General features: G+C 25.8%; 1 protein-coding gene across 1 annotated transcript in view; it reads left to right on the top strand.

Annotated features, from left to right (window-relative positions):
• The first annotated feature begins 3202 nt into the window (after positions 1 to 3202).
• LOC129611466 (uncharacterized) overlaps positions 3203 to 27707 on the top strand; it is a 38711-nt gene continuing 14206 nt past the window's right edge. Inside the window, exon 1 of the mRNA XM_055524643.1 lies at positions 3203 to 3248. Coding sequence (XP_055380618.1) covers positions 3203 to 3248 — 46 coding nt within the window. The remainder of the gene's footprint in view (positions 3249 to 27707) is intronic.

The following is a 27707-nucleotide window of genomic DNA, read 5'->3' on the forward strand; positions in this document are numbered from 1 at the left end:
TGCGTAGGTTAAGTGCTAAATTTATACAGATTTGGAAAAGCTTTCGGTTTCGAAAATATAGGTGCCAAAAACTAAAATTTTAGAAATTATATCGAGAGACGATAATTTTAGAGGGTGTGGAGGTGGAAAAAAACTTTCTACGATAATAAAAAGATACTAAAGATCTTTGTAAATATGAAATTTAGCTTTTTATCTTCAAGGTTTGTGAACGGATCCACGGACGGACGAACGGACAGAGTGAAACTAATAAGCACTTTTTTAGAAATTTTGTTTGTAAGAGTGTTACAAATGCAGACTACATATAAAATAACAGTAAATAATGTGTATGAAATTTCAAAATTTCACCTCAAATTTATGATTGTATAAAAATAAATTTAAACAAAATTAAAATTAAGATTTGAAAATATTTGAAAAGATTTGAAAAACAAAAAAACTGACTAAATAAAAAATTTAATAATTCTCTTAAGTTTAGTCTATATATAAAGTCAAAATTTCACTAACACATTTCATTTATTTCTGAAATTTTGCATTAAACTCTGCATAATTATTGAAATATGAAATTTTACCTGAAATTCTGTCAGATATGACACTATACCTCCAAAATTATTCCAAATTTGTAGAATAACTCTTGTAATACTTAAATAATAACAGCCTGGCAACAACATATTTTGCAATTTCTAACGATATAATAAAAAAACTCCTCAATTTTCTATGTTTACAGAATTTACAGAATGTAACTTTTGTATAGGTATCGTAGCTTATGATAAACTTGAATTTTAACTGCTGCAAATGTCTATAATTTAGAATAAATTTAGAGGAGTCTGTAACATCAAAAAATTTCGTTCTAAAAAAAGCATTAAATAGCATTTGTATTTAAAATTTGAACGGTGATCTTTTGAAAACAGATAGGGGTAAACAAACTTAGTAACATATGGTAAAACAGAGTGAAATTATAATAGCTCAATTTTTATGTTGTCCTAAAAATATAATACATACATATTTTTTATACGCATGTATAGGCTAAAGAATAACAAATAAAAGTCATATAAAATAATAAAATTGATTTTCAATTACGAGGCCTAATTGTTATATAAAATAAACAGTTATAGAAAATTAAATCAATTCCTAAAGTAATCTGTGTTAAATTACAAATTCAATTTATTTGTATTCTCATTTCCTAATTCTTCTGAATACTTTTACAAAGCCGAGACATTTATAATAAATAATATCGCACAGATAAATCAAAACTAAAACAAGTAAAATTGTCATTAATATTAAATATTCTAATAAAAAAAAAAAAAAATTTATACTTTATCTCTTTAATATTATCCGAGTAGACAAGAGAAACAAAAGAGATCTTATCTTTCTCCTCCTTATGTCATATTACTGGCATAATTTAATTAGCATATTTAGACATACATAAAAAACTTGTCTCTTTTACACTTCAAGAATCAAAAGAATAACAACATTTCACTCGAAAATATCTTTTACAAAAAAAATAACAAAACTCTTTTATAACACACAAGAATTTAAATTTTAATGGAATCAAAAGTATTAAGGGGCCCTACAAACATACATATAAATATCATGTATATTGTAGAATAAGTGTATTACTGTGTCACCTATCATTTATACTTTAATACTAATACACTCAAAAAAAAATATTACTACATTTGCTAAAGTTTTGCATGCTCCTAGTTATAAAAACTGGTAGAAATCGGGATAGTGCGAAAAAATAGCATTTTCTGTCATGTTTTATTGCACTGAATTATTAACATTAGTTGATATTTTTTTATCTGATGCTGCTAAAAAATACAAGCCGTTTTCGTTACTGAGAGCCATATATTTTTGTCGATACAGCATAAAATTTTATTGTTTTCGGACTTATTTATTTCACTCAAGACTATGCAACTTGACTCTGTCAGATATGTATTATTAGTGTTACAGTCAGTGATTTTGCAAATATATAATTAAAATTTTACAGTTCTTATAGTTATTTATTTTATTGATAGCGATGTAATTTGGCTCTGTGTCTATATATTATGTATACTGCAGTTAGGGATTATTGCAAATGCAGCATTAAAATTTGATTGTATTAACAAATATTTAAATCATTAATACCAATTTAATGTGGCACTTTTTGCAACCTATTACCTCTGTTTCAATTGGGGATTTTTGCAAACACAGATCTAAATTTTTACTACTTTTACAATTATTTATCCCTATAAAAGCAATGTAATATAACTCTATTACTTAAATAAAATGGACTATTCTGACATTTATTATAACTAAAAGAAGTGAAACTAACAATAACCATTGGTTTATCATTAAATTTTTATTGGTACACAAAATAGACATTTCACAGAATCAAATTATTTGGTTGTTTAATATTTTTCATATACTAAGTTTTACATTCTTTTCTTTTAAACAATAATCCTTATAAATATGAATTACCTATTTAAATGAGAGTTTTGCTTAATAACGTTTGTGTTTTAAAAACTTTTCGCAAAGTGCTGAGCTTGAAAGATGACGTTCATGTGTCTTGCAAGAACACAAGTTCTTGATTAGGTGAAGATATATTACCACTATTTTCCGATGAAAAATCTGATATTGTAGCACTGCCGCTTTCCACGATTTCAGTTGCGTAAGTATTTTCCGAAATACTTCCTGCTGATGGCGTTGAATACTGAAATATAATATACATTTTAAATTAATTACTGATGAAGAAATTTAATTCAATTAACAAAATATTTGTTTTCACCTGCATATTTTTATATTTTTTAACGAACTTATCCCAAAATATTGCTCTTATTCCTTGTTTTTAATTAAATTTAAGACTCCTTGATATTCCAAGCTCTCAAAAGCTTCTTGGTTCAACTCTTCTTCTAATAATTTCGTGAAGCACTTTTATGAAAAAGAAATAATATTATTAATAACATATTACGTAATTCACTATATTATTATAAAACATCAATTAAGTTATATAAAAAGAAATAATACTTATATTTTAAAAATTTTTAACATTTTTTAATTGCACAATATTATTGCGCACTATAAACGTGTCCGCTTATGTTTCTGATTCTATAAAAACTAAAAATCTGATCTAACCTTTATATATTTTTGGATAAAAAAAGAACGGGATTATTAACATTTACTTGCATTTGCAACAATTTAAACAATTGCTGTCACGTTTATCACTGCAATGGAATGTTACGTTTTATTTCGAGAATTTGATAAAAGAACAAAAGGTAATGAACGAATGTATTACCAGCATTTTATTTTAGCCTTTACAGTGATGTTTTTTACAGCATCACAAAAAATATAACTGTCACAGCTATGAGCTCGTATAATTAAAGCTGTAATATTGTTAGTTACACATGTAATGTTGCAATATTAATAAACTAATTTTAGCACAATTTCTTATAGCTAAAGCAGCTATGTTTTTTTGTAAGGATGCAGAAAAACATGGACATAACAGCCAAAATAAGATACTGATATGATAATAATATATACATATATCTTACATATACATATATGTATATGTTCAATTAATAACTCCACACTCATATTCACCTTCCGATTAATGATATGTTTTTTTTTAATTAAAATTTGTAAAAATTTTACTTACTTACCTTCAAAAATAGGTTTTAATGAGCTATGTAAGTCCCTATTCTTCCAAAATATTTTTTACAAAATTATCCATTTTTACTGCATTTAATTTTTTATTTTAAATTTTTTTTTTACCTTAACTTTCACACTTAACTTGCGTATAGTCCAATCGAAATATTTGAACTACTTCTTACGCATAATAATTCAGACGCAATATTCAAAAATCAAAGTTTTAATATTACCGTTATCCAAAAACAGTCTTGTAAAATGAGAAAATAGATGTTTTAATAAATAATACTACAAATTTAATATAGCATTCTCGTTGTAGATTTTATATATAGAAAAAGATAGCTGTATAATTGGCCAAATCCTCAGCATATATTTTAGCTATTACAGCAATTTTGTATTACTGCACAAACAAACAGTGAGAGTTGTGAGTGAATATGTTCTATTGCAAAATCAGTCATAATATTTAGCTTAATTTTCAATACAACGCAGTAATTTTAGAAATGTTTTGTTTGTCATGTACATATGTAGAATCTCATAGGGGCAGTTAAAAATGTAGTCATAAAATCTAGCTACATTTTACATGTCTTAAATCAGCTATGTATATCACTACAGAATAAATATGTATTCCATATGGAGGCAGAAATATTGTTAATTTTGTTATTTTTTTAGCAACTTCAGATATAAAGTTGTAGTTATGTTTTTTGGCTACGAAAATGGTGATCATTTTTTTCAGTGTATAACAGACTTACAATATAATATGTTTGCTATGTATAACAGCACTCAAATAATAAAATATTAGACAAGAAAATAACAAATTTAAGTCAACAGGAAAATTTTTACATAAAATATTTTTTTTTTTTGTTTTATTAACGCGATACTAAGAAAAACTTTAAGTCTCTTATAGTAGGTGAGAAGAATTAATTTTTGTTCGTATTGTGTTTAGCTTGAGAAAGGAGACCGATATAAATTTTTTCATATATATTTTTTATAATAATAGATTTTGACAAGTAACAAAAACTACAAATTAATAAATAAAATATAATACAAATAATAATAATAATGTATACCTAAGTATAAAAGAGATAAGAAAAGTAGAAAAGACTGAGAAAGCAAAAAGAAATAATAACAGCGTTAACAGAATAAAATTAAATTTGTAATACTTAAAATCGTATAGAGCCACCTACATTCTTTTAGTCAGTGATTTAAAATGAATGCTTGTTTTTTCTTTTTTAATTTTCTCCCTCTCTCTCTCTCTCTGAATCTCTGTTTTTATCTAAAATATTTTATTCTATTTTCTTCTTGTCAGTCTCCTCCATTTTTACAATTACAACAATGTTATAATACTATTTTATATCAGGGTAGTACTTAAAAGAGAAGAGATTAGTAAAAATTTATTAAAAGTCAGGCATATGAGCCACAAAAGCAAAATAGTGTTACAGGATTATAGTTCTTAAGAATTAATAACGTTGAATATAGATTAGGAGTTCGTTCACGTTTTAAATGTAGTTATACTGATTTTAATAAAAATTTTACTTCTTACGATTTTTTTTTAAATATGCACTTAAATCCAAATTTAGAATTATTAATTTAATGAGTTTAACTTAAAAATCTTTAAACACTGGAACTTAACAAAATGGAAATTTAATTCGATTGTAACAATAATATTGTTGTAGATAATCACACGAGTTTAATCGCACTCTATACTATATTTTAAGCCCAACAAACTATAATTCAATACAATAATTAACTCTTGTGAACAAAAACACGACCTCCTCGTGACATTTAATATTAACAGTCGCGTCTGAATTACTATACTTGCAGTAATTTCATTTACTAAGTTATAAATTCCATCATCCGACTATATTTCGCCTTATTATACACTGTCAGTATTTTCATTTCTATTGTAATTAGTGACCTGTTTGATTTAACATTATAAGAACTTCTCTGACAATTTTGTAATATGACTACTTTTAGTATTATAAATAATTTGTGCGTGTTTCATTTATATAAATGAAACACGCACAACTCTATATAAAAGTTATTGCAAGTCATATTTTATTAAATAGTTCTCAATCAATGAAAATATTATATATGAATGCATTGCATATTTATCGGATCATCCTCATACTCGTATTATAGTAATATTTTTTACCGAGAAGTTCGTGCAAAAAATAAATGTCGAGATTTTATTATTCATCCTCAATTTTTTTCAAAATATTCATTTTTTGACAACACAGCTTCTGTATATCTGCTTATTCTTGAGTTTCACAACGCTTTATTGAATAAAGTCATAATAATATCATATTGGTCACGAATACTAAATCCGCCCCTGAATTTAACTATGTATTTGAACTTAGTGGAATAAAATAAAAATAAAAACAAAAGAGTAAAATAAAAATGAATTTTTTTTTTCTCTTTTCTTGAAATTTATCAGTATCAGACATTAATAAAATTATAAAAATTGAAAGCTTATAGGCATAATGGACCGATTGCATCTAATATTTTAAATATGGACAACAATGAGGAAGTTAAAAATTATGATGCGATACGATTTTATGTTGAGAGATTTATGATAAAATACGTTAGTATATACATACATATAGACTTGTATGCGTACATTTATATTTACTTATGTGTTGAGACGGTGCTTATTGTTATGTTTATTTGTTATATGTTGTTGTTTTAGTTTTATAGACGGTTTTTCTTTTCGTTTTAAGTTTATTATAGGTTTTAAATTATTTTTGATTTTTATGTTGAAATTTTATTTTAATCAATATAACATGACATAAGAATATTATAATATTATGTACATATATATTATATGTATACTTATAAGAAATTTATATAAGACATGCTAGATAAAAATTTATATAAATAGTTTTTCTTCATCTTAACATACTATAGAGAGAGAAAAAGAAGGAATTTAGATGACATTTTTATATCTTTTTTTGTATAAGAATAAAAAATTAATGTTTTAATGATAAAGAAAATTTTTATCGGTCGTATTGAATTTAAGCATTAAAATGCTTCCAACCATATACATAATTTGTATCACATGAGAGATATAAGGCTACCTTATTCATTTTGAAAGAAAGTGCTTCGAATATCTGCTGAAGTGGTTTATAAATAGTTTTTACCAGTTACATATGTCAACATTGGTCGTTAAATCGAAATTAATCAGAAATTTGAGAAAAGTATGGTAGATTGTAAATTGTATATTGCAAAATGAGTGTACCTAAAAGGTCCACTGTGCCTCTCAGTTTCTCGTCTACATCATCCCCTCGAGACTCATGTTTTTGATGAATTCGAGTAATTTTCTCGTGAAAATATCCTACAACTCATCAGCAAGGACCCGTCCAAGCTGTCCCTTCTCTTATATTTATTAAAATTGATTTGATAACGAAAACATGTAATTGCATTAAATTCGAAAATTTAATTATTACTAAATTATTGGGTGAAATCAAAAACTTACTTTATTACTTACTTATTTTTACAAATGTCCCAACATTTGCCTTCGAGTTAATGTATATAGATTTAGATTATTTGTAATAAAATGTGATGCCATATAATATATTGCGTGTTTTGAGTAGTCAAAGAAAAATATTATTACAACGCATTTCTTTTGAAATATTCATCAAAAAGTAAGACAAAAGAAAAAAGAGAAAAACTTTTGCATAAAAAAAGTGGCACTCAAGAGACAGAGACATCCTTTGATAAATATTCTATGTCTTTCTTATAAACCTAAGATTAATATATATATATGCATATGAGAGTAAATTCAATTTCATCTCTAATATTTTATGAAAATTTCTTTAAGGTGGGTTTCTTTCAAAATTATAAATTGGAATATAAAAATTCTTTTACAAAACTATTGTATAACTATATATATAACAGTTATTTTCACATACATACTGTTATATAGATATATTACTTATATGTATGTAACACCAATTTGGATGTGCAGCATCTAAAGATGTCATAAGGTGTAATAAATTCATTATAGGTGTAATAAAATAATTTAATCTTTATGTCAAATTCTTTTAGTTCTCTGGTATATTTTAAAATTTTATTAAGAAGATTTTCATTATAATTTATGAGTATTGTCATAATGTTAGGGTTAAATTTCTATATAAAAGAAAAATATATATTTTTTTAATTAATTAGTATGTTATTATTTTATGTAATTGAGTACATGGTGTTTATGTGTGTCATTCAGTGAAGGTATGCACTGGGTTAACTCTACAAATTTAGGATTTTGGGAATGCAATGAAATATTTTTGATTTTGCTTAATAATTTCCTTAAAAATTTTAATTAAATTGTTATATTACAGAAAATTGAATAAGTAATTCTCTGTAAAGCTGAAGTTACTGCTAATTCGGCTTATTTGAGTCGATCTTAAAATTTTATTATAGAAATTGATATCCTGTAAATTTGAGGAATCTCAATTTTCAAGTAAAATTTCGGGTATATAACATAATAAGTCCACCTAAAAACTATGATTTCTGATAACCAGTCTTTCATATATTAATCCTTTTCCTTAAATGGGTGTTTGCAAGTAACTAATAATAATTTCCCTCATAGTTTTCAAATTTGTTGCAACCACAAAATATTTATTCAAAAATATCGATGGAGAAGTGCACATATATTCTAAGTAGCAAATTTTACACTAGTACTAGTTTCGAACGGCCCTCTTTCTGTTCTGTATGGGTTTCAGTGACTTATGTGTATTAGTGTCCGAGATCGGCATGGTACAAATAGTCGAAGTAGCGAAAAAAGGCTTAATGTTTTTTTAAGAATATAAAAAGCATATCAGTTGGTATAAGCAATTTTAACATTTTATTGGTTTCTATTACTCTCTATTTTGTGCTAAATGCTAGACCTTTTGTGAAAAAACTCAAATTTTATTAAAAAAACTTGTTTGAAATTAAAAACTAATTTAAGTAGGTTAATTAGAAAAAAAAAACAAAAAATAACAATTTAACCATGCATTATTGTAATTAACTGGCTTCACACAAAATTTGCAAACTTTCAGGATGCTCACTTGCAACAATTTAAATTTGCGATACTTAATTTATCTGTGCGCTTCACCATCACACTAATGAGTTTATTATACTCAACAAAATATATAAAAATTTGAATACGGCGATTGCCTACAAAATGCTAAGTTTAAGGTTGCATTTTAAAATTTAGAAGACTTAAGCCAGATTTGATTAACCAGTACTAAAAGCCCGAAGACAAGGTTTAATTAATCAGTTTGTCCTTTGCTGACATTAATTAACAATAATTTTTCTTATTTAAGCCGAATTTAAGCCGAATTGGAAAAAATAATTAGACATTTACATTAATTCTCAGTTTTATAACACAAAATTATAAGACATTATGTAATAAATTTTGAAATCAAAAACACTTCAGCAACTTTGCTCTCCTCAAAGTAATAGCAACATAGACATTGAAACTTTAAGAAAATTTTAATGTCGGCATTATAGAATTAGTATTGTTGTCTGCCTCAATACTCGGAAATTATCCCGTCGTACGTGTTTCATCGATTTATTCCACATTTTTATCTGTTCAGGTTATGAAGAAAAGTTCATTGATTAAATACAACCATAGCTTAACCATTATAAATTCTTTTAAATATTTCTAGAAATGTAAAAGCCTGATTATTTTTTTTTTTTAAATTTTTCTATTTAATTTTCACAATTAAATTCATTAAAACTTGTTAGGCAAAAAAAACACAAAAAATTAAATTCCAATATTTAATTGAGCATTTGTTTTTTTTGTATTTGTTGTCATAAAAATGTAAACTGAAAATATACACACACGATCAATCAGCTGCCATCTAGTGTAACCATTAAAAATATTTGCTTAATACGCAAATTCTTTCATGTACACTGCATTATAAAATTTTATTTCTCAATGTTTACTGCACACAAAAAAAGAAAAAATATGAAAACAAATATTATATAAAAAAATGAGCAAAAAAATTAAAATTCCCTTTATAATCATTTGCAGTGCAGGCACTTACAAAACTTTAAAGAGAAGCAAAAAACACAAAAAAAAAAAAAAGAGAAAAATTATGCCGGCTTTAAAATTGCTTCGAATTGCACGTTTTAGTCTTGAATTACAAGTTTTGTTTATTGCTCTTGTTGTCTTTTTCTTGTTTTTTTTGTTTTGTTTTTCTTCAAATACAAAAAAAGTGAAAATCAAGTAAAATCTAAAGTTGTCTTATTAAAGTTGAAAAATCTGCTAATGTAGACTGGTGTTACAGATTTTGACAGATTCAATATAAATGTCAAAAAGTGTATCAGTTAAGCCGCCAGTCCCAGTGAATGATGAAATCTTTGGCAAAGTAAACAAAATAGAACTTAAATGAAAATTGACAATTAGGGTATTGCCCTACTTTGTTCTACATTCATAAGTCAGAAAAATGAAGAGCCTGACACTTTAAAAGCGCCATCTTTTTAGTCAAATTTGAAGAAATTTCTACAAAAATATGAAATTTTTAAAAAATAATGTAAGAGAACGGTATTATATGTGTCTCACTCAACCACTCTTTAGTTTTCCTAGAAAAACGAAATTAAAAAGTGTATCGGCTTATACCAGATATATCATCACTCACCTTCTGACGTCTTTGTGAAAATCTTTACTTCTTGATATTATAGTATATATTAAGAGTATGTATTTTTAAATGGGCGACTTTACAAGACATAAATGTACACATCATATTTGGATCCGGGCTCGACTAGAGGGGATGTTAACTTCAAAATTTAAATACATAAATCAAAATTGCAGTTTCTTGTAAAACTCAACAATTAAATACAACTGGAAAACTTACTGTCTTACCCTAATGTTAATATGGCTTCTAATAATATATTCTTTGAATCAATATAGTTTGAGTTAAATAAAGATGAATCATTGAATCCCAAATCATGATTTTTAACTGAAGCAAGTCTAATTTTTTGCCATACTTGTTATAACACGAAAATATTCTACACTTGTGTTTAATTTCTGAAGAATATTGCCAATGCAAGAAAACAGTGTTATTGTATCACGCACTCTTTTAGCTGTAATTGTGTGTTACAAGCGAAGCAAGAAATTTTTAATACACCCTAATGTTTTCAATTGCAATAACAGCTGTAAAACTATGAGCTTGCGTGATACACAACAATTTTTATTTTTTTTTCTTTCAGTGTATATACAAAATAATTGCTGTCTATAAAAACATATATAAAATATTTAATTTTTATGATGTGGTAAAAATATTAAAATCTGTTATACGCTATGCTATGCGTATAGCATAATACGCTTTGCTATGCTAAACTATGCAATATTATTATAACAAAGCATAAAAAAAAATTATTGAAAGATAATATCCATCGGTGGATTTCATTATCAATAACAAAAAGAAGGAAAGAAAAACACCATACACTCTGTGTATACATTTTTGCTATATACAAGTAATAAAAGTACTATGACTCGCTATAGTGTTAATATTACGAAGGTTAAGGTGAAAAATTTTAAAAAAATTTATTTTGGTATACCCGCCCTTTTGTTAATTTTTTTTTTCGTAATAATAATTTTTTGCTTAAAAACTACAAATTGCTGTATATGTGAGAAATTTTTTTCGGTTATTTGTAAATTAATTATTAGTGAAAATTATTATTTTATTCTTATATAGCTATTATTGACTTAGTCGACAATATGTTAACAATAATATTTATTTCACACTAATTATATAAGGCTAACAGGGAATATTTATTAACAAATTGAATTTCAATAAGGTTAAATCAATATTCTTGCACAAATTTTAATCTACGAGTACAATAGTATTAACAATGGTGGATTTTTATGTGTTCTTTGCAGGTGGTCAATATAATGATAGTGATTTCCTAGAACAAATATTTATTGATATTGAAGAGTTAATTAGGCATATATTCAATTGATAGTTAGGATTTGAAAATTTCATTTATTTGAATCGAAGCTCAAGATGGTCTTATGCCTTAATCGTAAATTTAAATTAAACGTGAATATAGGAAGAGTTAAATGTGATACCTGTACGAATAAATGATTTTTAGATTCGTATTATAATTGCCGAACAGTTTTACTGCAATATTATACTTGCTTCTGCGATATTAATTGTCCCAATAATATATTGTCCTTAGCGAAATTTCGATATTTAAGCTTCAGTTATTTAGCTGAGATATAGCCAAATAACTTTTAAAGTAGAATGCCGGCTACCCCAACTACGACATTGATCGCATCCAAATTTAAATAGCTTTCCGGTATTTACTATTATAAATCATTTAGTGAGCTTAAGGTATATTCGTACGGGTATAAAAAAAAATTCAATCTTTACTCTTGATTTATATATTGTTACAAAATCAAAAATTTCCATTAAACTGTCTTGAGAATATTGAGCTTACATTAAAATTATAAAACATAAATTTACTAGAATGCGATATGAGAGCATTAGAAGAGAATGAGAGAGTAAACGAGAAAGCTATATGAGATTGTACTATTACATTCCAACTATATTAATTGCTCATTTCTTATTTCATTCTGGAATTGTACAGCAAAGCAATAGAAGTACATTTTCTCATAGATTGTGTGAAATTTCATTGTGCGTATTCAAGTTCCTGCAGGAAATCTCTCGCAATATTCAAAAATTAGCTCAGAAATGCACTTGTGATCATTTTTATTAACTTTTTGGATTTCAAATCAAAAAATCTATTTCCTTCATTCCAGAATTTTTTTATGAAATTTATTTAGCAACCCAAGTTTATTTATGCATTATTTTTTATGTATGGGTACTTTGACTTCAATTTATAACAAGTTACCCTTTTATTCATCATCATAAATTTGTTTTTTCTTCTTCATTTTTTCAATTTCTTATCATGATTTAAAAAATATATTTTTTTATATTATAAAAATGTTTTCCGTTTCTTGATCCTGAAGATATTTTGTGGCATACCGCAAATTATTCTTCTTCTCAATTTCTTTTCTTATACAAAAAAAATTTAATTTTATGTTTTATTTTCTCTTTTAAAATTTTTCATATTTTAAAAGAGTTAAAGTTGAAGTTAAAATAAAGAGTAAAAAAGAAAAAAAAAACTGCATTAAATATGAAAAGATCAAGATACAAAAAAAAATATGAAAATAATAATAACAAACGATGAAAAGTGGAAAATTTTGAAATTTTTAAGTTTGTTTTCACTTAAAAGCAAAGCTACTAGATTTCTTTAATTAATACTATTAACACTTGTTGATAAGTGAAATTAACACAAGTGCGCTTTTAAAATTAAAAAAAATTGAGTGAACTGTGAATTTACTCAAAGTCTACATAGTTATTGGGTGGCCTGAACAGTTTTACCGACCGCAGGGAAGCTATGTGATGACATCAAATTTCGGATGTCGAATTTTTGGGTGGGAACGCACATCTTCACAGTAGGAAAGCGCAAATAAACTATTTTTAGAAATGCACGTGTGTATCTCAAGTTTGGTAGAAACGATTTAAATGTGAAATTTGATATGTGAGTTTATTTCGGCTATATCACGGATTCATCAACTTTTGGGGTATGTCAGTCCTCGGAAACGTGACTTTTCAGCGAGTTGATTTTACATTTTTGCAAAAAACCGATTTTGTGGAAATTTTATATGTGAGTTTATTTCGGCTATTGATCAACTTTTGGGGTATGTAAGACCCCATAAACGAGCATATAAAGAGAAATAATCAATCAATTTTCTTCAAATTTAATATTCAAATTCGGAGGGTTAAATAAATGTACCTATACATTTTCTGAAAAACTAAAGGCGTATTTCAGATTTTTTACCGTGTCTACGGAACTAATTGACGAAATTCCTTTAAATTTGATATTTGACTTTTGGTTGTTACCGAAATTGACGAACTTTTCAGGTAATTCGGGTGGCATAAAGTAAAACTCTACCAAGAGTCAAATCTTCTGTAGAACTTGCACTAAACTAGATAATACGAGTATACGTCCGGTTCGGTAATGTGCTAACTACATCAGAATTTTTTTTCATAGTTTTAGGTCAATTAAGACTTACTATTCAATTAATAATTAAGACTCAATTTTTTTTTTTGGTAATTTAGTTCAAAATCTTAATATTCTACTGCCTTTGAAGTTCCTTTAATAATTGGATACTCTGAAAGAACTATATGTAGTATATGTACGAAGTACATGTAGTTATAAATGTAGTAATGCATTTTCAGTCTCTTTTTGAAAACGACAATTGCAAACTGAGATTTTTTAGAAACATGGCGTTAATTTTAAAATATTGCGTTAATATTCTCAATTTCTAATTTAGATTGAAATCATATTTTTCCTATTAAAATTATTTAAGAAGTATAAATTAGAAATTCAAACACAAATTATATGTATATAATCAAAAACACCCACTATTCAATTCCAATTAAATTAGTTTACTTCAAATCACAAGAACAGAGAGTAGTACTTAATGTGAATATTAAAATAATTATTTTCTCATTAAAACTCACCAAATTTATTGTATAGAGAAAATTCTCTTACAATATTATGAGTGTCTGTATAGTTAACATAAAAATTTTCTTAATTGCTGTTATATAACTCTAATCTTATTTTATTATTTTTCTCGGGATTTAATGAGAAAATGAGAATTATTTTATTCAGAAATGAGTATATTAAGTGATTATATTTTAATTTTTTATGTGCATTTCATTTAATTGAAATGCTGACAGAAAATTTAAAAAAAAAATCTATTACTTTAAATAAATTGAAATTATTAAATGGAAGGAAAAGGCATTTGTGTTAATCTCATTTGAAATGTGATATTATGAGTATAGCTTTATTAATCCTTTTACATTCAAGTTTTTTACACTCAATTACATTATTCTTTCTTAAAAATGCTCATATACTTTGTTATTCTTTAAATAATTTTCAAGTAATTTATTCAAATTCTAATAGGAATCTGTTATATTACGAGTACTAATAAAATTTAAATTATTTGGTATTAGTTGATAGTCATATTAATAAATCTCGGTATGAAATGGAAATTTGTTTATAGATCAGTTAATTCATAGAAAAATTTTGTTGAGCGTAAGTGATTTTTACAGTAGCACTAACATAGTACCAAATTCGAATATGAGAATTGTATATAAGTATAAAAATTAAAGTTAAGTCTTCGAACAATTTAATTTATATTTGAGCTTTAGACAAATTTTATTGATCTTAACAAATCTTAAGTTCAATTGCTTTGAGTATCATACAATTAATTGGTCATATAATGATTATGCACAGCAATTTTCCATTCATGTTACTTATATTTTTTATTTACAATGTCCAATTTAGGCTAACTAAAATTTTGTATACACGCACATATTATGTTCCTACTCATACAAATTGAGTGATCATTCAATACAAAATTTATGAATTTTTGATCAATCAATAAAATCACAACAATATTTTTGTATTCAAAATTAAGCCTTGTGAATTGTTTTTTTCGTTTTAACTGTAATAAATTAAACATTTAATAATTTTACTCCTCCTTTTGAGTAAAATCATTCTGCATAAAATTTTATACATTGTACTCGATTAGAAAGAAGTAACAATTGTTCGAGAGAATTGCATAAAATCATCGTAATCGAATCGTTTGAGAAAAAACAGACTGAAAAAAAAACATTTTATAGGAAAAATTACCCCCGGGCGAACATTTTATTTTTTACAAGATAAAAATAAAAAACAAATTTTTTTCATTTTGTAAATTTGTAAAAATTGTAAAAAAAAAACAAAACCTCGTTAAAAATGCTATTTTAACAAGCATGCATCAAAAATATTTCATTCGCTTGTATAATATCGAAAAATTATATGAATATGTCGAGAAATTCGTTTGTATTTTGGAGGAAAATATGAAAAATAGTAAAAAAAATTTCGCATAATTTTCTTGTTGTTGTTGTTTTCTAAGTGATAACAATAGACTTTTTACAATGCAATACACAATTTACATACAAAATATATTTAAAGATCAGTGGTAATGAACACTATAAAAATTAGAGAAAACGCGGTCACAAATGAAGCGCCTTCAGAATTTTAAATCCTTTACATTTCTACTCGTTATGTCTCTAAAAGACCTTTATTACGTCAAAACACAAAAGTAAGACGGCGATTTCGTCAAAAAAATGATGATTTTTTTTTTGAAATAAATATTGCATATCTGTAGGCGAAAATTGAAAAAAATTTATCCAATAACATGAAAAATGTTGAATTTTAATTTATATTTTATAGGAAAAAAATGTTCTCTCTGGCACTCTAATATCTGAATCTGGAAAAAATAGCAGACTGCCAATATTCTCAAGAGAAATTCGAATTTTTCAGTATTGAATGGATCTTAAGGCAGACCGTTTTATTCGAGATACAAAACATCTTTTTCCAGGAACGTGATAGAAAACCCGTTTTTAAATCATAAAAAAAATTTATCTTCAATTTTTAAATCTAATCAAATCTAATATTACAAAGGATATTTTTTATTGTAATTATTTTACATACTAACAACACATATATAAAATAAAATGATAGTGTTGAAACACTATTTGCATTAGCACTATTTGTAAGAGCGCTTAACGAATGGTGATAAGGAATTGTTTTAAAGTAATTGTTATTGAAAATTTATTTATTCCTTAAGAATTCTTAAAAAAAAAATCTCAGAACCTTGTTAGAATTTTCAATCACATTTCACTATTCGAAATATGTAAAGGCTAGAATCTTAGAATTTTAAAAACATGCTTGTTTAAATGCAAATCACTAACAACCTTTACCATTTTTTTCAATATAAACACAATCTTGGCAAATACCTTAGAATATATATGGTCAAATACTTTTCCTCATAGCTTGTCTGAATATTACAATGTTGATATATTCAAACTATAATATTGTTGCTGTTCCGTCTGACTATCGTCATTTTAATATTTACAAAACAATTAATGAAAACAAAAGTGATCAGTTTTATGCCAAGAAAAATTCAATAATATATGCGAAGGTGGTATTTTTTACCATATTTATTGAATTATAAATTAGTAGGATGTTAAAATTTTTATGTTAAAATTTAATTGAATATTAATTCGATTGAAGTGCAAGTATATATTCAATAATGAATTATTCAATTTTAAAAAGGTTTTATTTTTTTATTAATAATTTTTCATTGAATTTAATTTTTTCATTCATTTAAATGCGAAAATGAAAATATATAGAGGATGATCCTTTAAAAATTTTTTTTTTTGCAATTAAAATGCTAAAATAAAAAATGCAATAAAAATAGTAATGAAAACGAGTAGTTGCTGTAAGCCGAAGATTAAAATTGTAATTGAATTTGAATTAAGTATCCGAGAAAAATTGAACATTGAGCAAAAATAATAAAATCCCAGTTAACCATTCAAAGTTAGCCAGATTCCCAGTTTGAGTATAATGCTTCAATTCTTTTGAAACTAGTAATAGGTCATATATTAACAATAATTTTTTTAAAACAGACACATTAACATTAATTATTTAATAGATTCTGGCAATCTAATGTATTCACGTCTAACACTTTATGATTTATGATATTCTAAAATACAAAAACAACAGCTGCAACACTCGGTCTATTAAAAAAATTTCCACTATTGAACAAAATTCAAAAAGCAATTGAACAGCATTCAGGGTGACTCAAAAACTGTTCATTTGAAACTCCTAATTTTGCGGAAGGAAAGTTATAAGCAGAAACGTAGAAATTTTGGACAAGTAGAAATTTCGTGAAAATTCCCTAAGGTCCCTGTAACTCGAAGATCTTTGATATTTGGCACCTAGTACGGAACAAAATTTTTATCCATTTTCGACCCTATAAGTAATTGTATATGTTGTTGTGTTGCCTCTCTGAATCATCCTGTATACATACAAATAGAATTAGAAACCTGTTAGAACAAAATCTTTGTTAGAAATACCCTCTTTCTAGATTAAAAATATTCGCCCATTTCACCACTTTTTTTCTCTCCCGTATTTCTTGTTCTCTATCATTTCTTTTAATTTTTGTTTCCCTACTCTCCTTAAATTTCTTTTAAATTTTTAAAGGAAAATATTTCATTTCAAGAAAATGGTTGGTTTCATTTGATTATTTTATATTTCCATTTGATTCCAGGTTTACTTATAGAAATAACGCAAAGCAATCTTAAAACTGACCACTTAATTTCTCTTTATCAAGTCTATATAACTATTCAAACTGTTACTCGTTCTTTAATAACAAAATCTTTGGTATAAAGTATAATTTTGAATTGGAAAACTTTAATTGGAAATTTAAACTTTAGTGCTCTTATAACTGGAATATTAGAAAACCTCACTATTAATTTGTCGCTATTTTTTTCACTATTTACAACACAGATTTCTCACTTTCGTAATTTGAATATTACGAATATTTAATTTACTTTATTAACAGCCTATATTCTACTGTAATGGTCTATTATAATTTAAAAGCTAATAAAACTGGAAATTAGAAACTACTCAGCGGTGTTTCATTGAAACTCATCTCAACTCATCTCAACTCACATCGAAAGTAATAAAAATTTCTTATACTCGTATGTAAGATGAAACATCAATGTTTTTTTCTAACACTCCCATTACACTCCTGTTATGATATTAATTTCAACGAACCGGTTTCTAATATTTTTGAACCCCACTGAAATTATAATTATGAAAAAAATAGTAAACGAAAATTCAATAAAAATTTTTTCTCCTCTCAAAATCAAATATTTTAAATTACTTATGCAGCTATAAAAATCAAACAAAATAAGGATTGAATTTCGATTTTCATAGAAAAATTGGACAAAAACAAAATTCTTTCAAAACATTTTTCAAAATACTGAAAAAGAAAATTCACAAAAACTGCAGTCAGTCATACAACACAAAAATTAATCATTTTGAAAAATTCATCGTTCAACGCAATGGAATTTAAGAGAGCTGCGGTAAAAACAACGACAATAGGTTGTTGTCGTTAAACACGAAAAAAAAATTTGAAAAATTATACTAAGACATTTTTTGTTACTAAAACGTTTCTTGTCTTTTATCAGGTTTCTTCTCAAATTTCAATTTCATTGTTTTCAATTTGATAATATGCTAGCGATTAAACTAAACACATTTTAGAATATGCGTACAGATAGCGCAGCACACAATAATAACAAGAAAATAAAAGAAATAGTTTTCCCATCAGATCTAATCATCTTGTTTTCGAATTTTGGTTTTTTGAATAATGATGAATAGTTTTTTTTTGTTTTTTTTTTATCTAAATCTTAACTACATACAACATGCAACATACGTTTAATACAAGTATAATTGTATGATTGTAATGCACATAACATAATATAGTATGTAAATAATGGACAAGTATTGCAACAATATGAAAATTTAAAATTAAAGTGTCTTAACTATAAGGCAAAGAATAATCAGAAAATCAGTGTTTTACGCTTTTTCTTGTTTTTTTTTTTTGGATAATTTCTACTTTTTTTCTTATTGTTTTTCAATTCCACCAATAAGGTATAATTTTGTTTTTATGTAATTTTTTTGCCGCCGTATACTTTAATCGAATACTGAGGTATTATAGAGCTTTTTTTTTGTCTAGATAATTAGAGGTTTACCTACATCCTATATTATATCTATAATATATGAAATAAGGATGATTGAATTAAAACAGTAATTTTCAATTAAGTTCAATGAAATGTGTAATTCTATGGTCGTATATGTATAAAATTGAATATTAAAGTTGAAACAATTGCCTCCTTAAATAAAATAACCTAAGAACGAGAATCTCAAAAGAAAAATTTTCATTTCTGTATTTTATTCGAGCACTAGATAATTGAATCTGCTAGACATATAGCATTCCTGTGAATAAAGTTAATAAAAATAAAAACAAAACGTATAAGACAAACTGTTCTCAATTGAGATGTAATGGCCTTGTTGGAGAGCTGCTACAATTTCGGAACGAATATACCATAAATGTCATATGTAAATTATGTACCAAAATTGTGATATTCATTTCTTAAATTATGGAAATTATCAATTTTTTCCAGAAAAATAAATTCTTGATCAAACAAAAAATTGTGTTTTGCTTTCTTCTATTCTAATTAAGTTTTTCCTTAACACCACAGGTTTAACACTTTAATACATTATTTAAACTTATATATAATAATTGAAGTTCTAGAAATCAATCGAACTGTTATAGTTAAATGTAATAAGCATACTGAAAACTGCAGTTAAGCAGCTGGGTTTGAATATAAAGCTTAAATTGTAAATGTTTGAATTCAAATCCTGCATGGTACGCAAAATAGGATCATGCGGAAATTAATTCGAAATGTTAACATGATAAATTGACTGAAATACGAGTATTCATTCTCCATCGGGGAAAATTAAATCACTTATACTTACATAATATCGTAGAATAATCAGCATGGCAATAATAATCTTAATAAGGCAATAATAATTTTCAATAATTTTTAATAAAATTTGAATTCCTTTAAAATTTTTCTCAAATACGAGAAAAAAAAACTACGAAAAAAAAAAATTATTTCAAAATTGCATAAATTAAGGCGTACATTTTTTTTTTCTACTGAATTTTATGTCTTTTCTTTGTATAGGAGCTCGTTGCCCCCTCTTATTCGCGAAAATAGTTTTTAACCTATTTTTCTAGTAAATTTTTGGAAACCACTGATTTATTATTAGATAATATTGTAATAAGCTCAATAATAAGACGCGCACGGTGTTGGGTCCGAGGTACATTAGGATTTCATGTCCAAAAAACAAATTTTTTTTTCTTTTTTCATTTTATTTTTTACAATTTGGTTTTTTTTTATTGAGATGAATTTTTTATGATTATTTTTATATTGTAATAATTTGAAGGTTTTTTGTGCACACACACTGCAAACCAATGACTCTGTAAAGACGAAATAAAAAAAAAAAAAAAAAAAAGTGAAAATTATAAACTGCTTCCGCAGGCTATTCATGACCCCATGAGTAGCGGAACTTTTTATTAAAAATTTTAGACACGATATACAATTATTTAGAAAAATAAAACTCAAAAAAATATAACCAAAAAAAAAAAGGCTAAGTAAAAATTTAAAAAAAAATTTCAAATCTTTAATGGTGGTCTTGAATAAATAAGAGACAAAAATAAAAAAGAAAATGAGACAGAAAATGAAAAAGAATATTCATAATTTTTTTTTCTTTCTCTCCTTTTCTGAATCCTCATAACTGTTCAATAAGGTGTAATGTTTTTTTTTTTACCGTAATTTAAGGTGTAATAAATAAAATTATTATGTGTGCTTTGGAATAGTTTAACATTGAAAATATTGTTGCCTTAATTTTAATATTTAGAAGCACATATTCTTGCCTCAACTATGTGGAAAAATTTAACTATATTAATGAAACAATTGTAATACGAGTATATTGGTAATAAAGAGCATTAGACCATTTTGATTTAAGAATTTTTAAAAATTAAGTAAATTTTGCAGGGAAATAATTTTACATTTGCCTGAGCTTTCATAAATTTTTTTGAAATTTCTTCAATTTAATAAGAATTTTAAGGATTCAATTTAATTGTAATCAATATAAAGGTTGATTACTGCAATGATTTCCCAACAAAATTAGATAGGGTATTCAATTGACAAGACAATATACAAAATAGAATCTGGAAATTTTTAATCTTTGAAATTTAAGAATTAAGGGAAAATGTTTGTAATCTTAAAGTGAATTATTTTGAATTTCCAAAAATCAATTCAATATTATATTGCCTGACCAAATTTTAGCAATTAACCCTAATAATGGTAATCTATATTTATTTACAGTGAAATAAATCGCGATTATGATTACCTATATACACAAAATCCGCGAAATCTAATACACTTTTTTTTTTTAAAATAACAAATGCTTTTTTGTTAATAATTTTTTTGGACGAAACGATTAAAACATTCTCTTAATGCCCTATATATCCATAATATTGAATAATATGCCTATAAATGGCAAAATCCCTAAATTAATTCTTTGATGATGAAATATGATAAATGCACCGAAAAAAACCATTTATTTAAAAAATCAAAGAATTGAAGCGATAATAGGCCAACAACAAAAAAAAATTAAACCAAACTCTTAAATAGTAAAAAGTCGTGATTAAAAATAGCTTTTTTTTTTTATTTTCTTTCTATTTTGCTCTGCTCTAAATCCTTTTCAATTAATATAAGGAAAAAAATTCCTTAAACATCAAAAAGGCCAACAAATATAAAAACAAAAAAATCCGCGTTTACTTAATATGCACTACAAATTTTTTTTTCTGCGTCTTAATGTAAAAATTTTGCAAAAATTTAAATATGAAATTCAATTTCAATTTAAAATGAAAAGCATTTCAAAAAAAAATATAAATGGAAAATGCTATAATTAAAATACATTAAAAAAAAATCTGATGTGGTCAGCACATAACCGACCGCAATGTGCATTGTCTAGTTAAATGAAAATGCTACAGAATATTATAAAAATGTCTTTTAAATACTTCTTTCCAATTTTTAGAACATTACTAGGCTTATAGTTAACATACCTAGAAAAATGTAAATTTGGCTCTTAGTAGAGTTTCGCTTTGTGCTACCCGAATTCACTGAAATGCTCGCCAGTTAGTTTTTGTAATAAGCAGAACTCAAATATCAAATTTCAAGAAATTCCATCAATTCGTTCCGTAGCTATGGTGAAAAATGTAAAATCGGCTTGCAGATCAGTTTTCGAACCCTCATCTTTCCAAAAAATTTATATGTTCATTGTTTTAGTGTGAAGAATTTAAATATTAAAATTCAATGAAATCGGTTGATTATATACGAAAAAATGTATATTTGGCCCGTTGTAAACGTCCAGTTGCTGATACCTGACTTCTTCCAAAAGTTAGGAAGTTTCGCGGACGATCAAGCGAAGCTTATATATAAAATTTCAAGTAAATCGGTTGAATATTTTCTTCAAAATGGTCAAAAATGTAAAACAGGCCCGCTAAAAAGTTCAGTTCCCGAGGCCTGATATATCCCAAAAGTTGATCAATCCGTGCCATGATCGAAATAAACTTACATATAAAATTTCATCAAAATCGGTTCACCCGAACTTGAGATATATACGCGTGCACACACCGACCGACAGACCAATAGGCCAACAGACCGACAGACCGAAAGGTTGCTAAAAATAGTCTACTTACACTTCCCTACTATGGAGAAGTGCATTCCCACCGAAAACTCGATATGCAAAATTTGTTGCCATCACATAACTTACCTATTGTATACACAATGCGGTCGGTAAAAAAGAAAAGTTTTAAATTGTATTGATACTTACAATTCAATACTTACATACAAAATTAAAAATTTAATTTAAATAGAGTTGAAAACATTTTTTAATGAGTCTGGATATTAAACCATGTAATGAAAATTAATAAATTTTAATTGAACTCTTTTGATTCTAAGTTAAACACAAAAGGGAAGGCAAGATACAGTTAAAGACATTGACTACGTAACAATATGATCTTTATTTCAAAAGAATTTAGTATGAATTTATGACGATAATATCAAAAGAAAAAGTCCGAGAAACTAACCTGTGACGTTGAGATTAAAGAAAATTTTTATTTATCTAATCTAATGAAAATCAGCTTGATTTACTATGGGGATCATTATGATCTAAAATTCGGTTTTGATGAAAAGTATCAACTACTTCGTTTTAGCTAATGTCCGAATCTGTAGCCAATCGGGGAACGATCCTTACACATAATCATGTTAAGTAAGACAAATGTCCTTTTTTATTCCTAGTCAAGTTCTACATTCAACAATCCGAATTTACGTGAAAAATTTTAAATAAAACTAAATTATTAATTGGTTAATAAGGAAGTAGTAAAACTTTAAAATATGACCTGCCAATATTTAGTAGCTATATGCGTTTCAACCTAGGCTATAGAAAAATCGAAATATACAAATTTGTGTGAAATTGGTTTATGCAATATTTTTCAAAATTTCAAAAATGTTTGAGGAGACAATCCTAATATATGGGCTTTATTACAGGAAAAAATGACTTTTTGTGCCCGATTTTAATTTTAATAAGTCTGCAGCCATTTGAACTTAATAAATTTGAAATTTAAAATTGTGTTAAATATTTTAATTTTAATATTCCATTAATTAAAAAATCTGTGTGTGACAACTTTATAAATGTTCTCTTTCTCAATTCGCTTTTCAAATTGAATTTTATTATGAGAAATGAAAGCAAAATTCAACTCAAACCTTTACAAATAAAATATATATAGGCAATCAATGATATATGAGACAATGATATACATATATTGATATATATTGTAAATTGTAGATTACAAAGAAGGGGTAACAGTACATTGGAACCAGAAATTTTAGATCTATTGTTCCCCCTAATGATATATAAAGACAATTAGAAAAATATATGAGACATAAGACGAGAGAGTGAAATTTAACTAACTCTGTATTCTCTCTCATAATTCGCTTTTTAATAACTAATTACAAAACAATTCTCCCTCAAAGGCAGAATAAAAGCTCTTCATACCAATTATTTTTTTAGAAAATTTTCAAAATTCTCCGCCATTGCTTTCTTAATATTCACACATAACGTACGTATTCCTTAAGTGAGAGTAGGTGAAATGAAGTAATATAGAGAACAATAAAGGAGTGGTGAAATTAATATGCAAAAAAAAGCATAAAAAAAATGTGCAAAAAAATAGCATAAAAAAAACGCATAATTATCTAATTAAGGAACCGAAAGTAAAAAAAAAAACACATTAAAATTTGCACAAATTAAAAAAAAAGCACAAAAACAAAAAAATTATTTTCAAATGTTTTATTAAATGGAAAAATCGTGATTTTTCAATTTGATTTTGTCACAAAGGAATTTTCCAAAAGTGAACACCAATTTTTTTTTTCACCTTTTTTTTTTTTTTTTTAAACAATATAAGAAAACCTACTTAGTTATTACGAGTATGAAATTTAACAAAAAAAAAAAAATAAGTGAAGAGCATATATGGTGGGTGACCGTTGTTTTCTTAATGTATTAAAGTACATGAATTGTACATAAACCCTATAACCTCATGCATATGATTATAAACTCATTAAATATACACACATATATATGTATACGAACGGAGATACCCATATATATATTAAATATAGCTAATGGCGATTTACTCTTTAACATTTTCTTTTGAATTATACAATAAATTCACAATAATCGAATACTTAAAGCGTAGTTACATACTTTTTTTCTTTGTATTCCACTGTACATATACGAAATAATCAAAATTAAAGTAAACAAAAAAAAAAATTACTATACATGACTTTAATGATCTTTTAAGGTAATTAAAGATTAAATGGACAATGAAATGAAAGTAAAATATTAGATGTTTGCAAAAAAACTAAAAAAAAAAAAAAAACATTATAATCGAATGTCTAGGTGGTAAAATTTTCGAAACTAAAATTACGAATTTAAAACATTCTTGTCGAAAGTGAAAATTTTGACAATAAATTCAGAATTTTAGGAAAATTTACAAAATTCTGGTGTTGAAAAATATTTCTCTCTATATTATTCGCAAACAGATTTTCTCGCAGGCTGAAAATTATGAAGCCCCGGTTGTTCAAATGGCTCTAGAAACTAGTTTTTAATCTTATAGTTTTAATTATCAATTAAAATAAGAGAGTTATCGTTTCGCATATATGAGCCGTTCAGCGTATTGGTGGCCTACTTGTAAAAATAACACTTCGAGTAAATTGCGATTGAAATATAAAATATTTAATTTTTAAGAAAATTTTTAAGAAAATGCAAAGGTAAATTTATGTCAAAATAGTGTAATAAGAAGAGTAAACTAAGTATTTTGAAAAATATAAAATAATTCTTTAAACCATTACAGCTCTATTGAATATAATAACTAATTTTTTGCAAAAAATGTTGTATAGGCCACTAATGCGCTGAGCACCATATCTTTTTAGTACAGAATAATTGCGAGAAAAAGTTCTGTGCTTACTACTGTGCGTTCAAAACAGTTTTCAAACCGTATATGGAATTGAATGATTCATTAAAAATTTCTACATATTATACGATATAGAATACGATATGTCGCCTTAGTTAATGCATTTTTTAAAATATAGCTTAAATTACACGAAAAAAAAAACCCTCTTCCTTACTAAAATAAATGATTAGTTCTAGTAAATTTTTAATTCATGAAATTTGGACAGATCATATTGCCTTTCGATTTCTTCGTTTCCGTGCCGTTTTAGGAGATAAAATGTTCTACGAGAAAGAAAAAAGAGATATCTTCAGTTTAATTGGCTTATTTTCATTGTATAAAAAAGCAAAAAACGCGGATAATTTAATTTGTAATATTTGAGTTCATTTTAAAAAGCATAAAATTCCGCTCAATTACTGTTGCTAACATACAATGCATATGTTTCCCCTATTTCCCGTTGCAGTACGTAGTAAATACTCAATTTAATTAAATCATGATATCCGCAAAATCAAAATTTTTAAATCATCTAAGGCTAAGACTATATTAACCAGCCTTTTTCAACACATTTATTTCTACATCTTGTAAATCAATAATTTGTTATAAATGCAATAAAGTGTTTTAATATTGTTGTGCATCCCGCAGTTTTAATATTCCAGTTCTACTTAATCTATATGATATTTTTTGCTTTCAAATATATACTCGTATGCCACCTATTGATTAAACTCACTTGAGCCATTAAAGAAATTGTAAACACTTCATAAATAAAATAAACTCAAATTATAATTAAAAAAAAAATGGAAAAACTATAAAACTGATTCCTTTGTAATAGTCATGAATTCAACAAAAATATTATTATAATTTAAGAAATTTAAGAAATAAAGAAAATAAAAGCAACCTTAATCAACCATATTTGCTCCCTTTTTCTATTATACGAAAAAAAGTGTATACGGCGGCGAGTCAAATTTACATTAGGTAGCAATCTATAATAAAACATACAAATATGAGAAAATGCAGTTTGTATTATACAAAAAAACAAAAAAAAATGCCGGAAATTAAAAAAGAATACATAAAGAAAATTTTTTTATAATAATGCATTTCATTTATATAAAATTCATGGTGGTGTTGTTTTTTTTTTTTTTTTTTGTAAATTTATTTTTCATTATAAAAATTAAAATGTACAATATATGAAAAAGTCCATATGTTTTACTACATAAATTTAATCTGTATAGTACCGCCGCACATATTTTTTTTTTTATGATTTATGCGCCAAGAAAAGGAAAATTTCTGTACAAAAAAAAAAAAAAAACTAGGGCAATTGTATAAGATTTTTTACTTATTTCTATAAATCAAACATGCACACGTACATATTTTTGCATATTATGTGCAATGTGCATGTTGCCACTATACATGAAATAATTGAAATTTAAAATCTTTAACACAATCTGTAAGCCAATTTTTTGTATATGAATATAGTATAGGACCGTAGCTCATTTACTATTTTAATATTTTTTTTATATATAATATTATGATGCAAAAACAGGGTTCTGAAACATTGACTAATATTTTCGAGTCTAATCGGCACACATTAATTGGTCAGTTGAATTGAAATATGTTAATTGTAAATTTTATTGTTATTATTCGAAATTCCCAGGATATTCTAATGTTTTTGTTTTCTTTTTGAAAAATTTTCGATAGTGCATTATTAGGGCTCAGGCAATAATGCAATTTTTACTTTTACAATTGTTGCTTGATGGTATGGAGTTGTTGTGTACACATCTAACCAGGTAAACTATTGCGTTAATTCAGATCAGTTGCATGCGATAATACTCGTACAGTTGCATGTTTGGACGCTTCAATGTAAACCTATGGGATATTAATAGACAATCAAACAGTTTGCTACTTTATATGAAAAATCTTTTTTTTTATCTCACAACCGCACAATTTTGTCTTACATGGCACTAAATTCAAACACCTTTTCATAATTTAATATTTTCAGTGCCCAAACGAAATGAAAATGTTCTAAAAATCTGATTTCTTCAATTTTTTCATA

The sequence above is a fragment of the Condylostylus longicornis genome, unplaced genomic scaffold (assembly GCF_029603195.1).
Source record: "Condylostylus longicornis isolate FDR11 unplaced genomic scaffold, ASM2960319v2 ptg000049l, whole genome shotgun sequence".
Classification (NCBI taxonomy): domain Eukaryota; kingdom Metazoa; phylum Arthropoda; class Insecta; order Diptera; family Dolichopodidae; genus Condylostylus; species Condylostylus longicornis.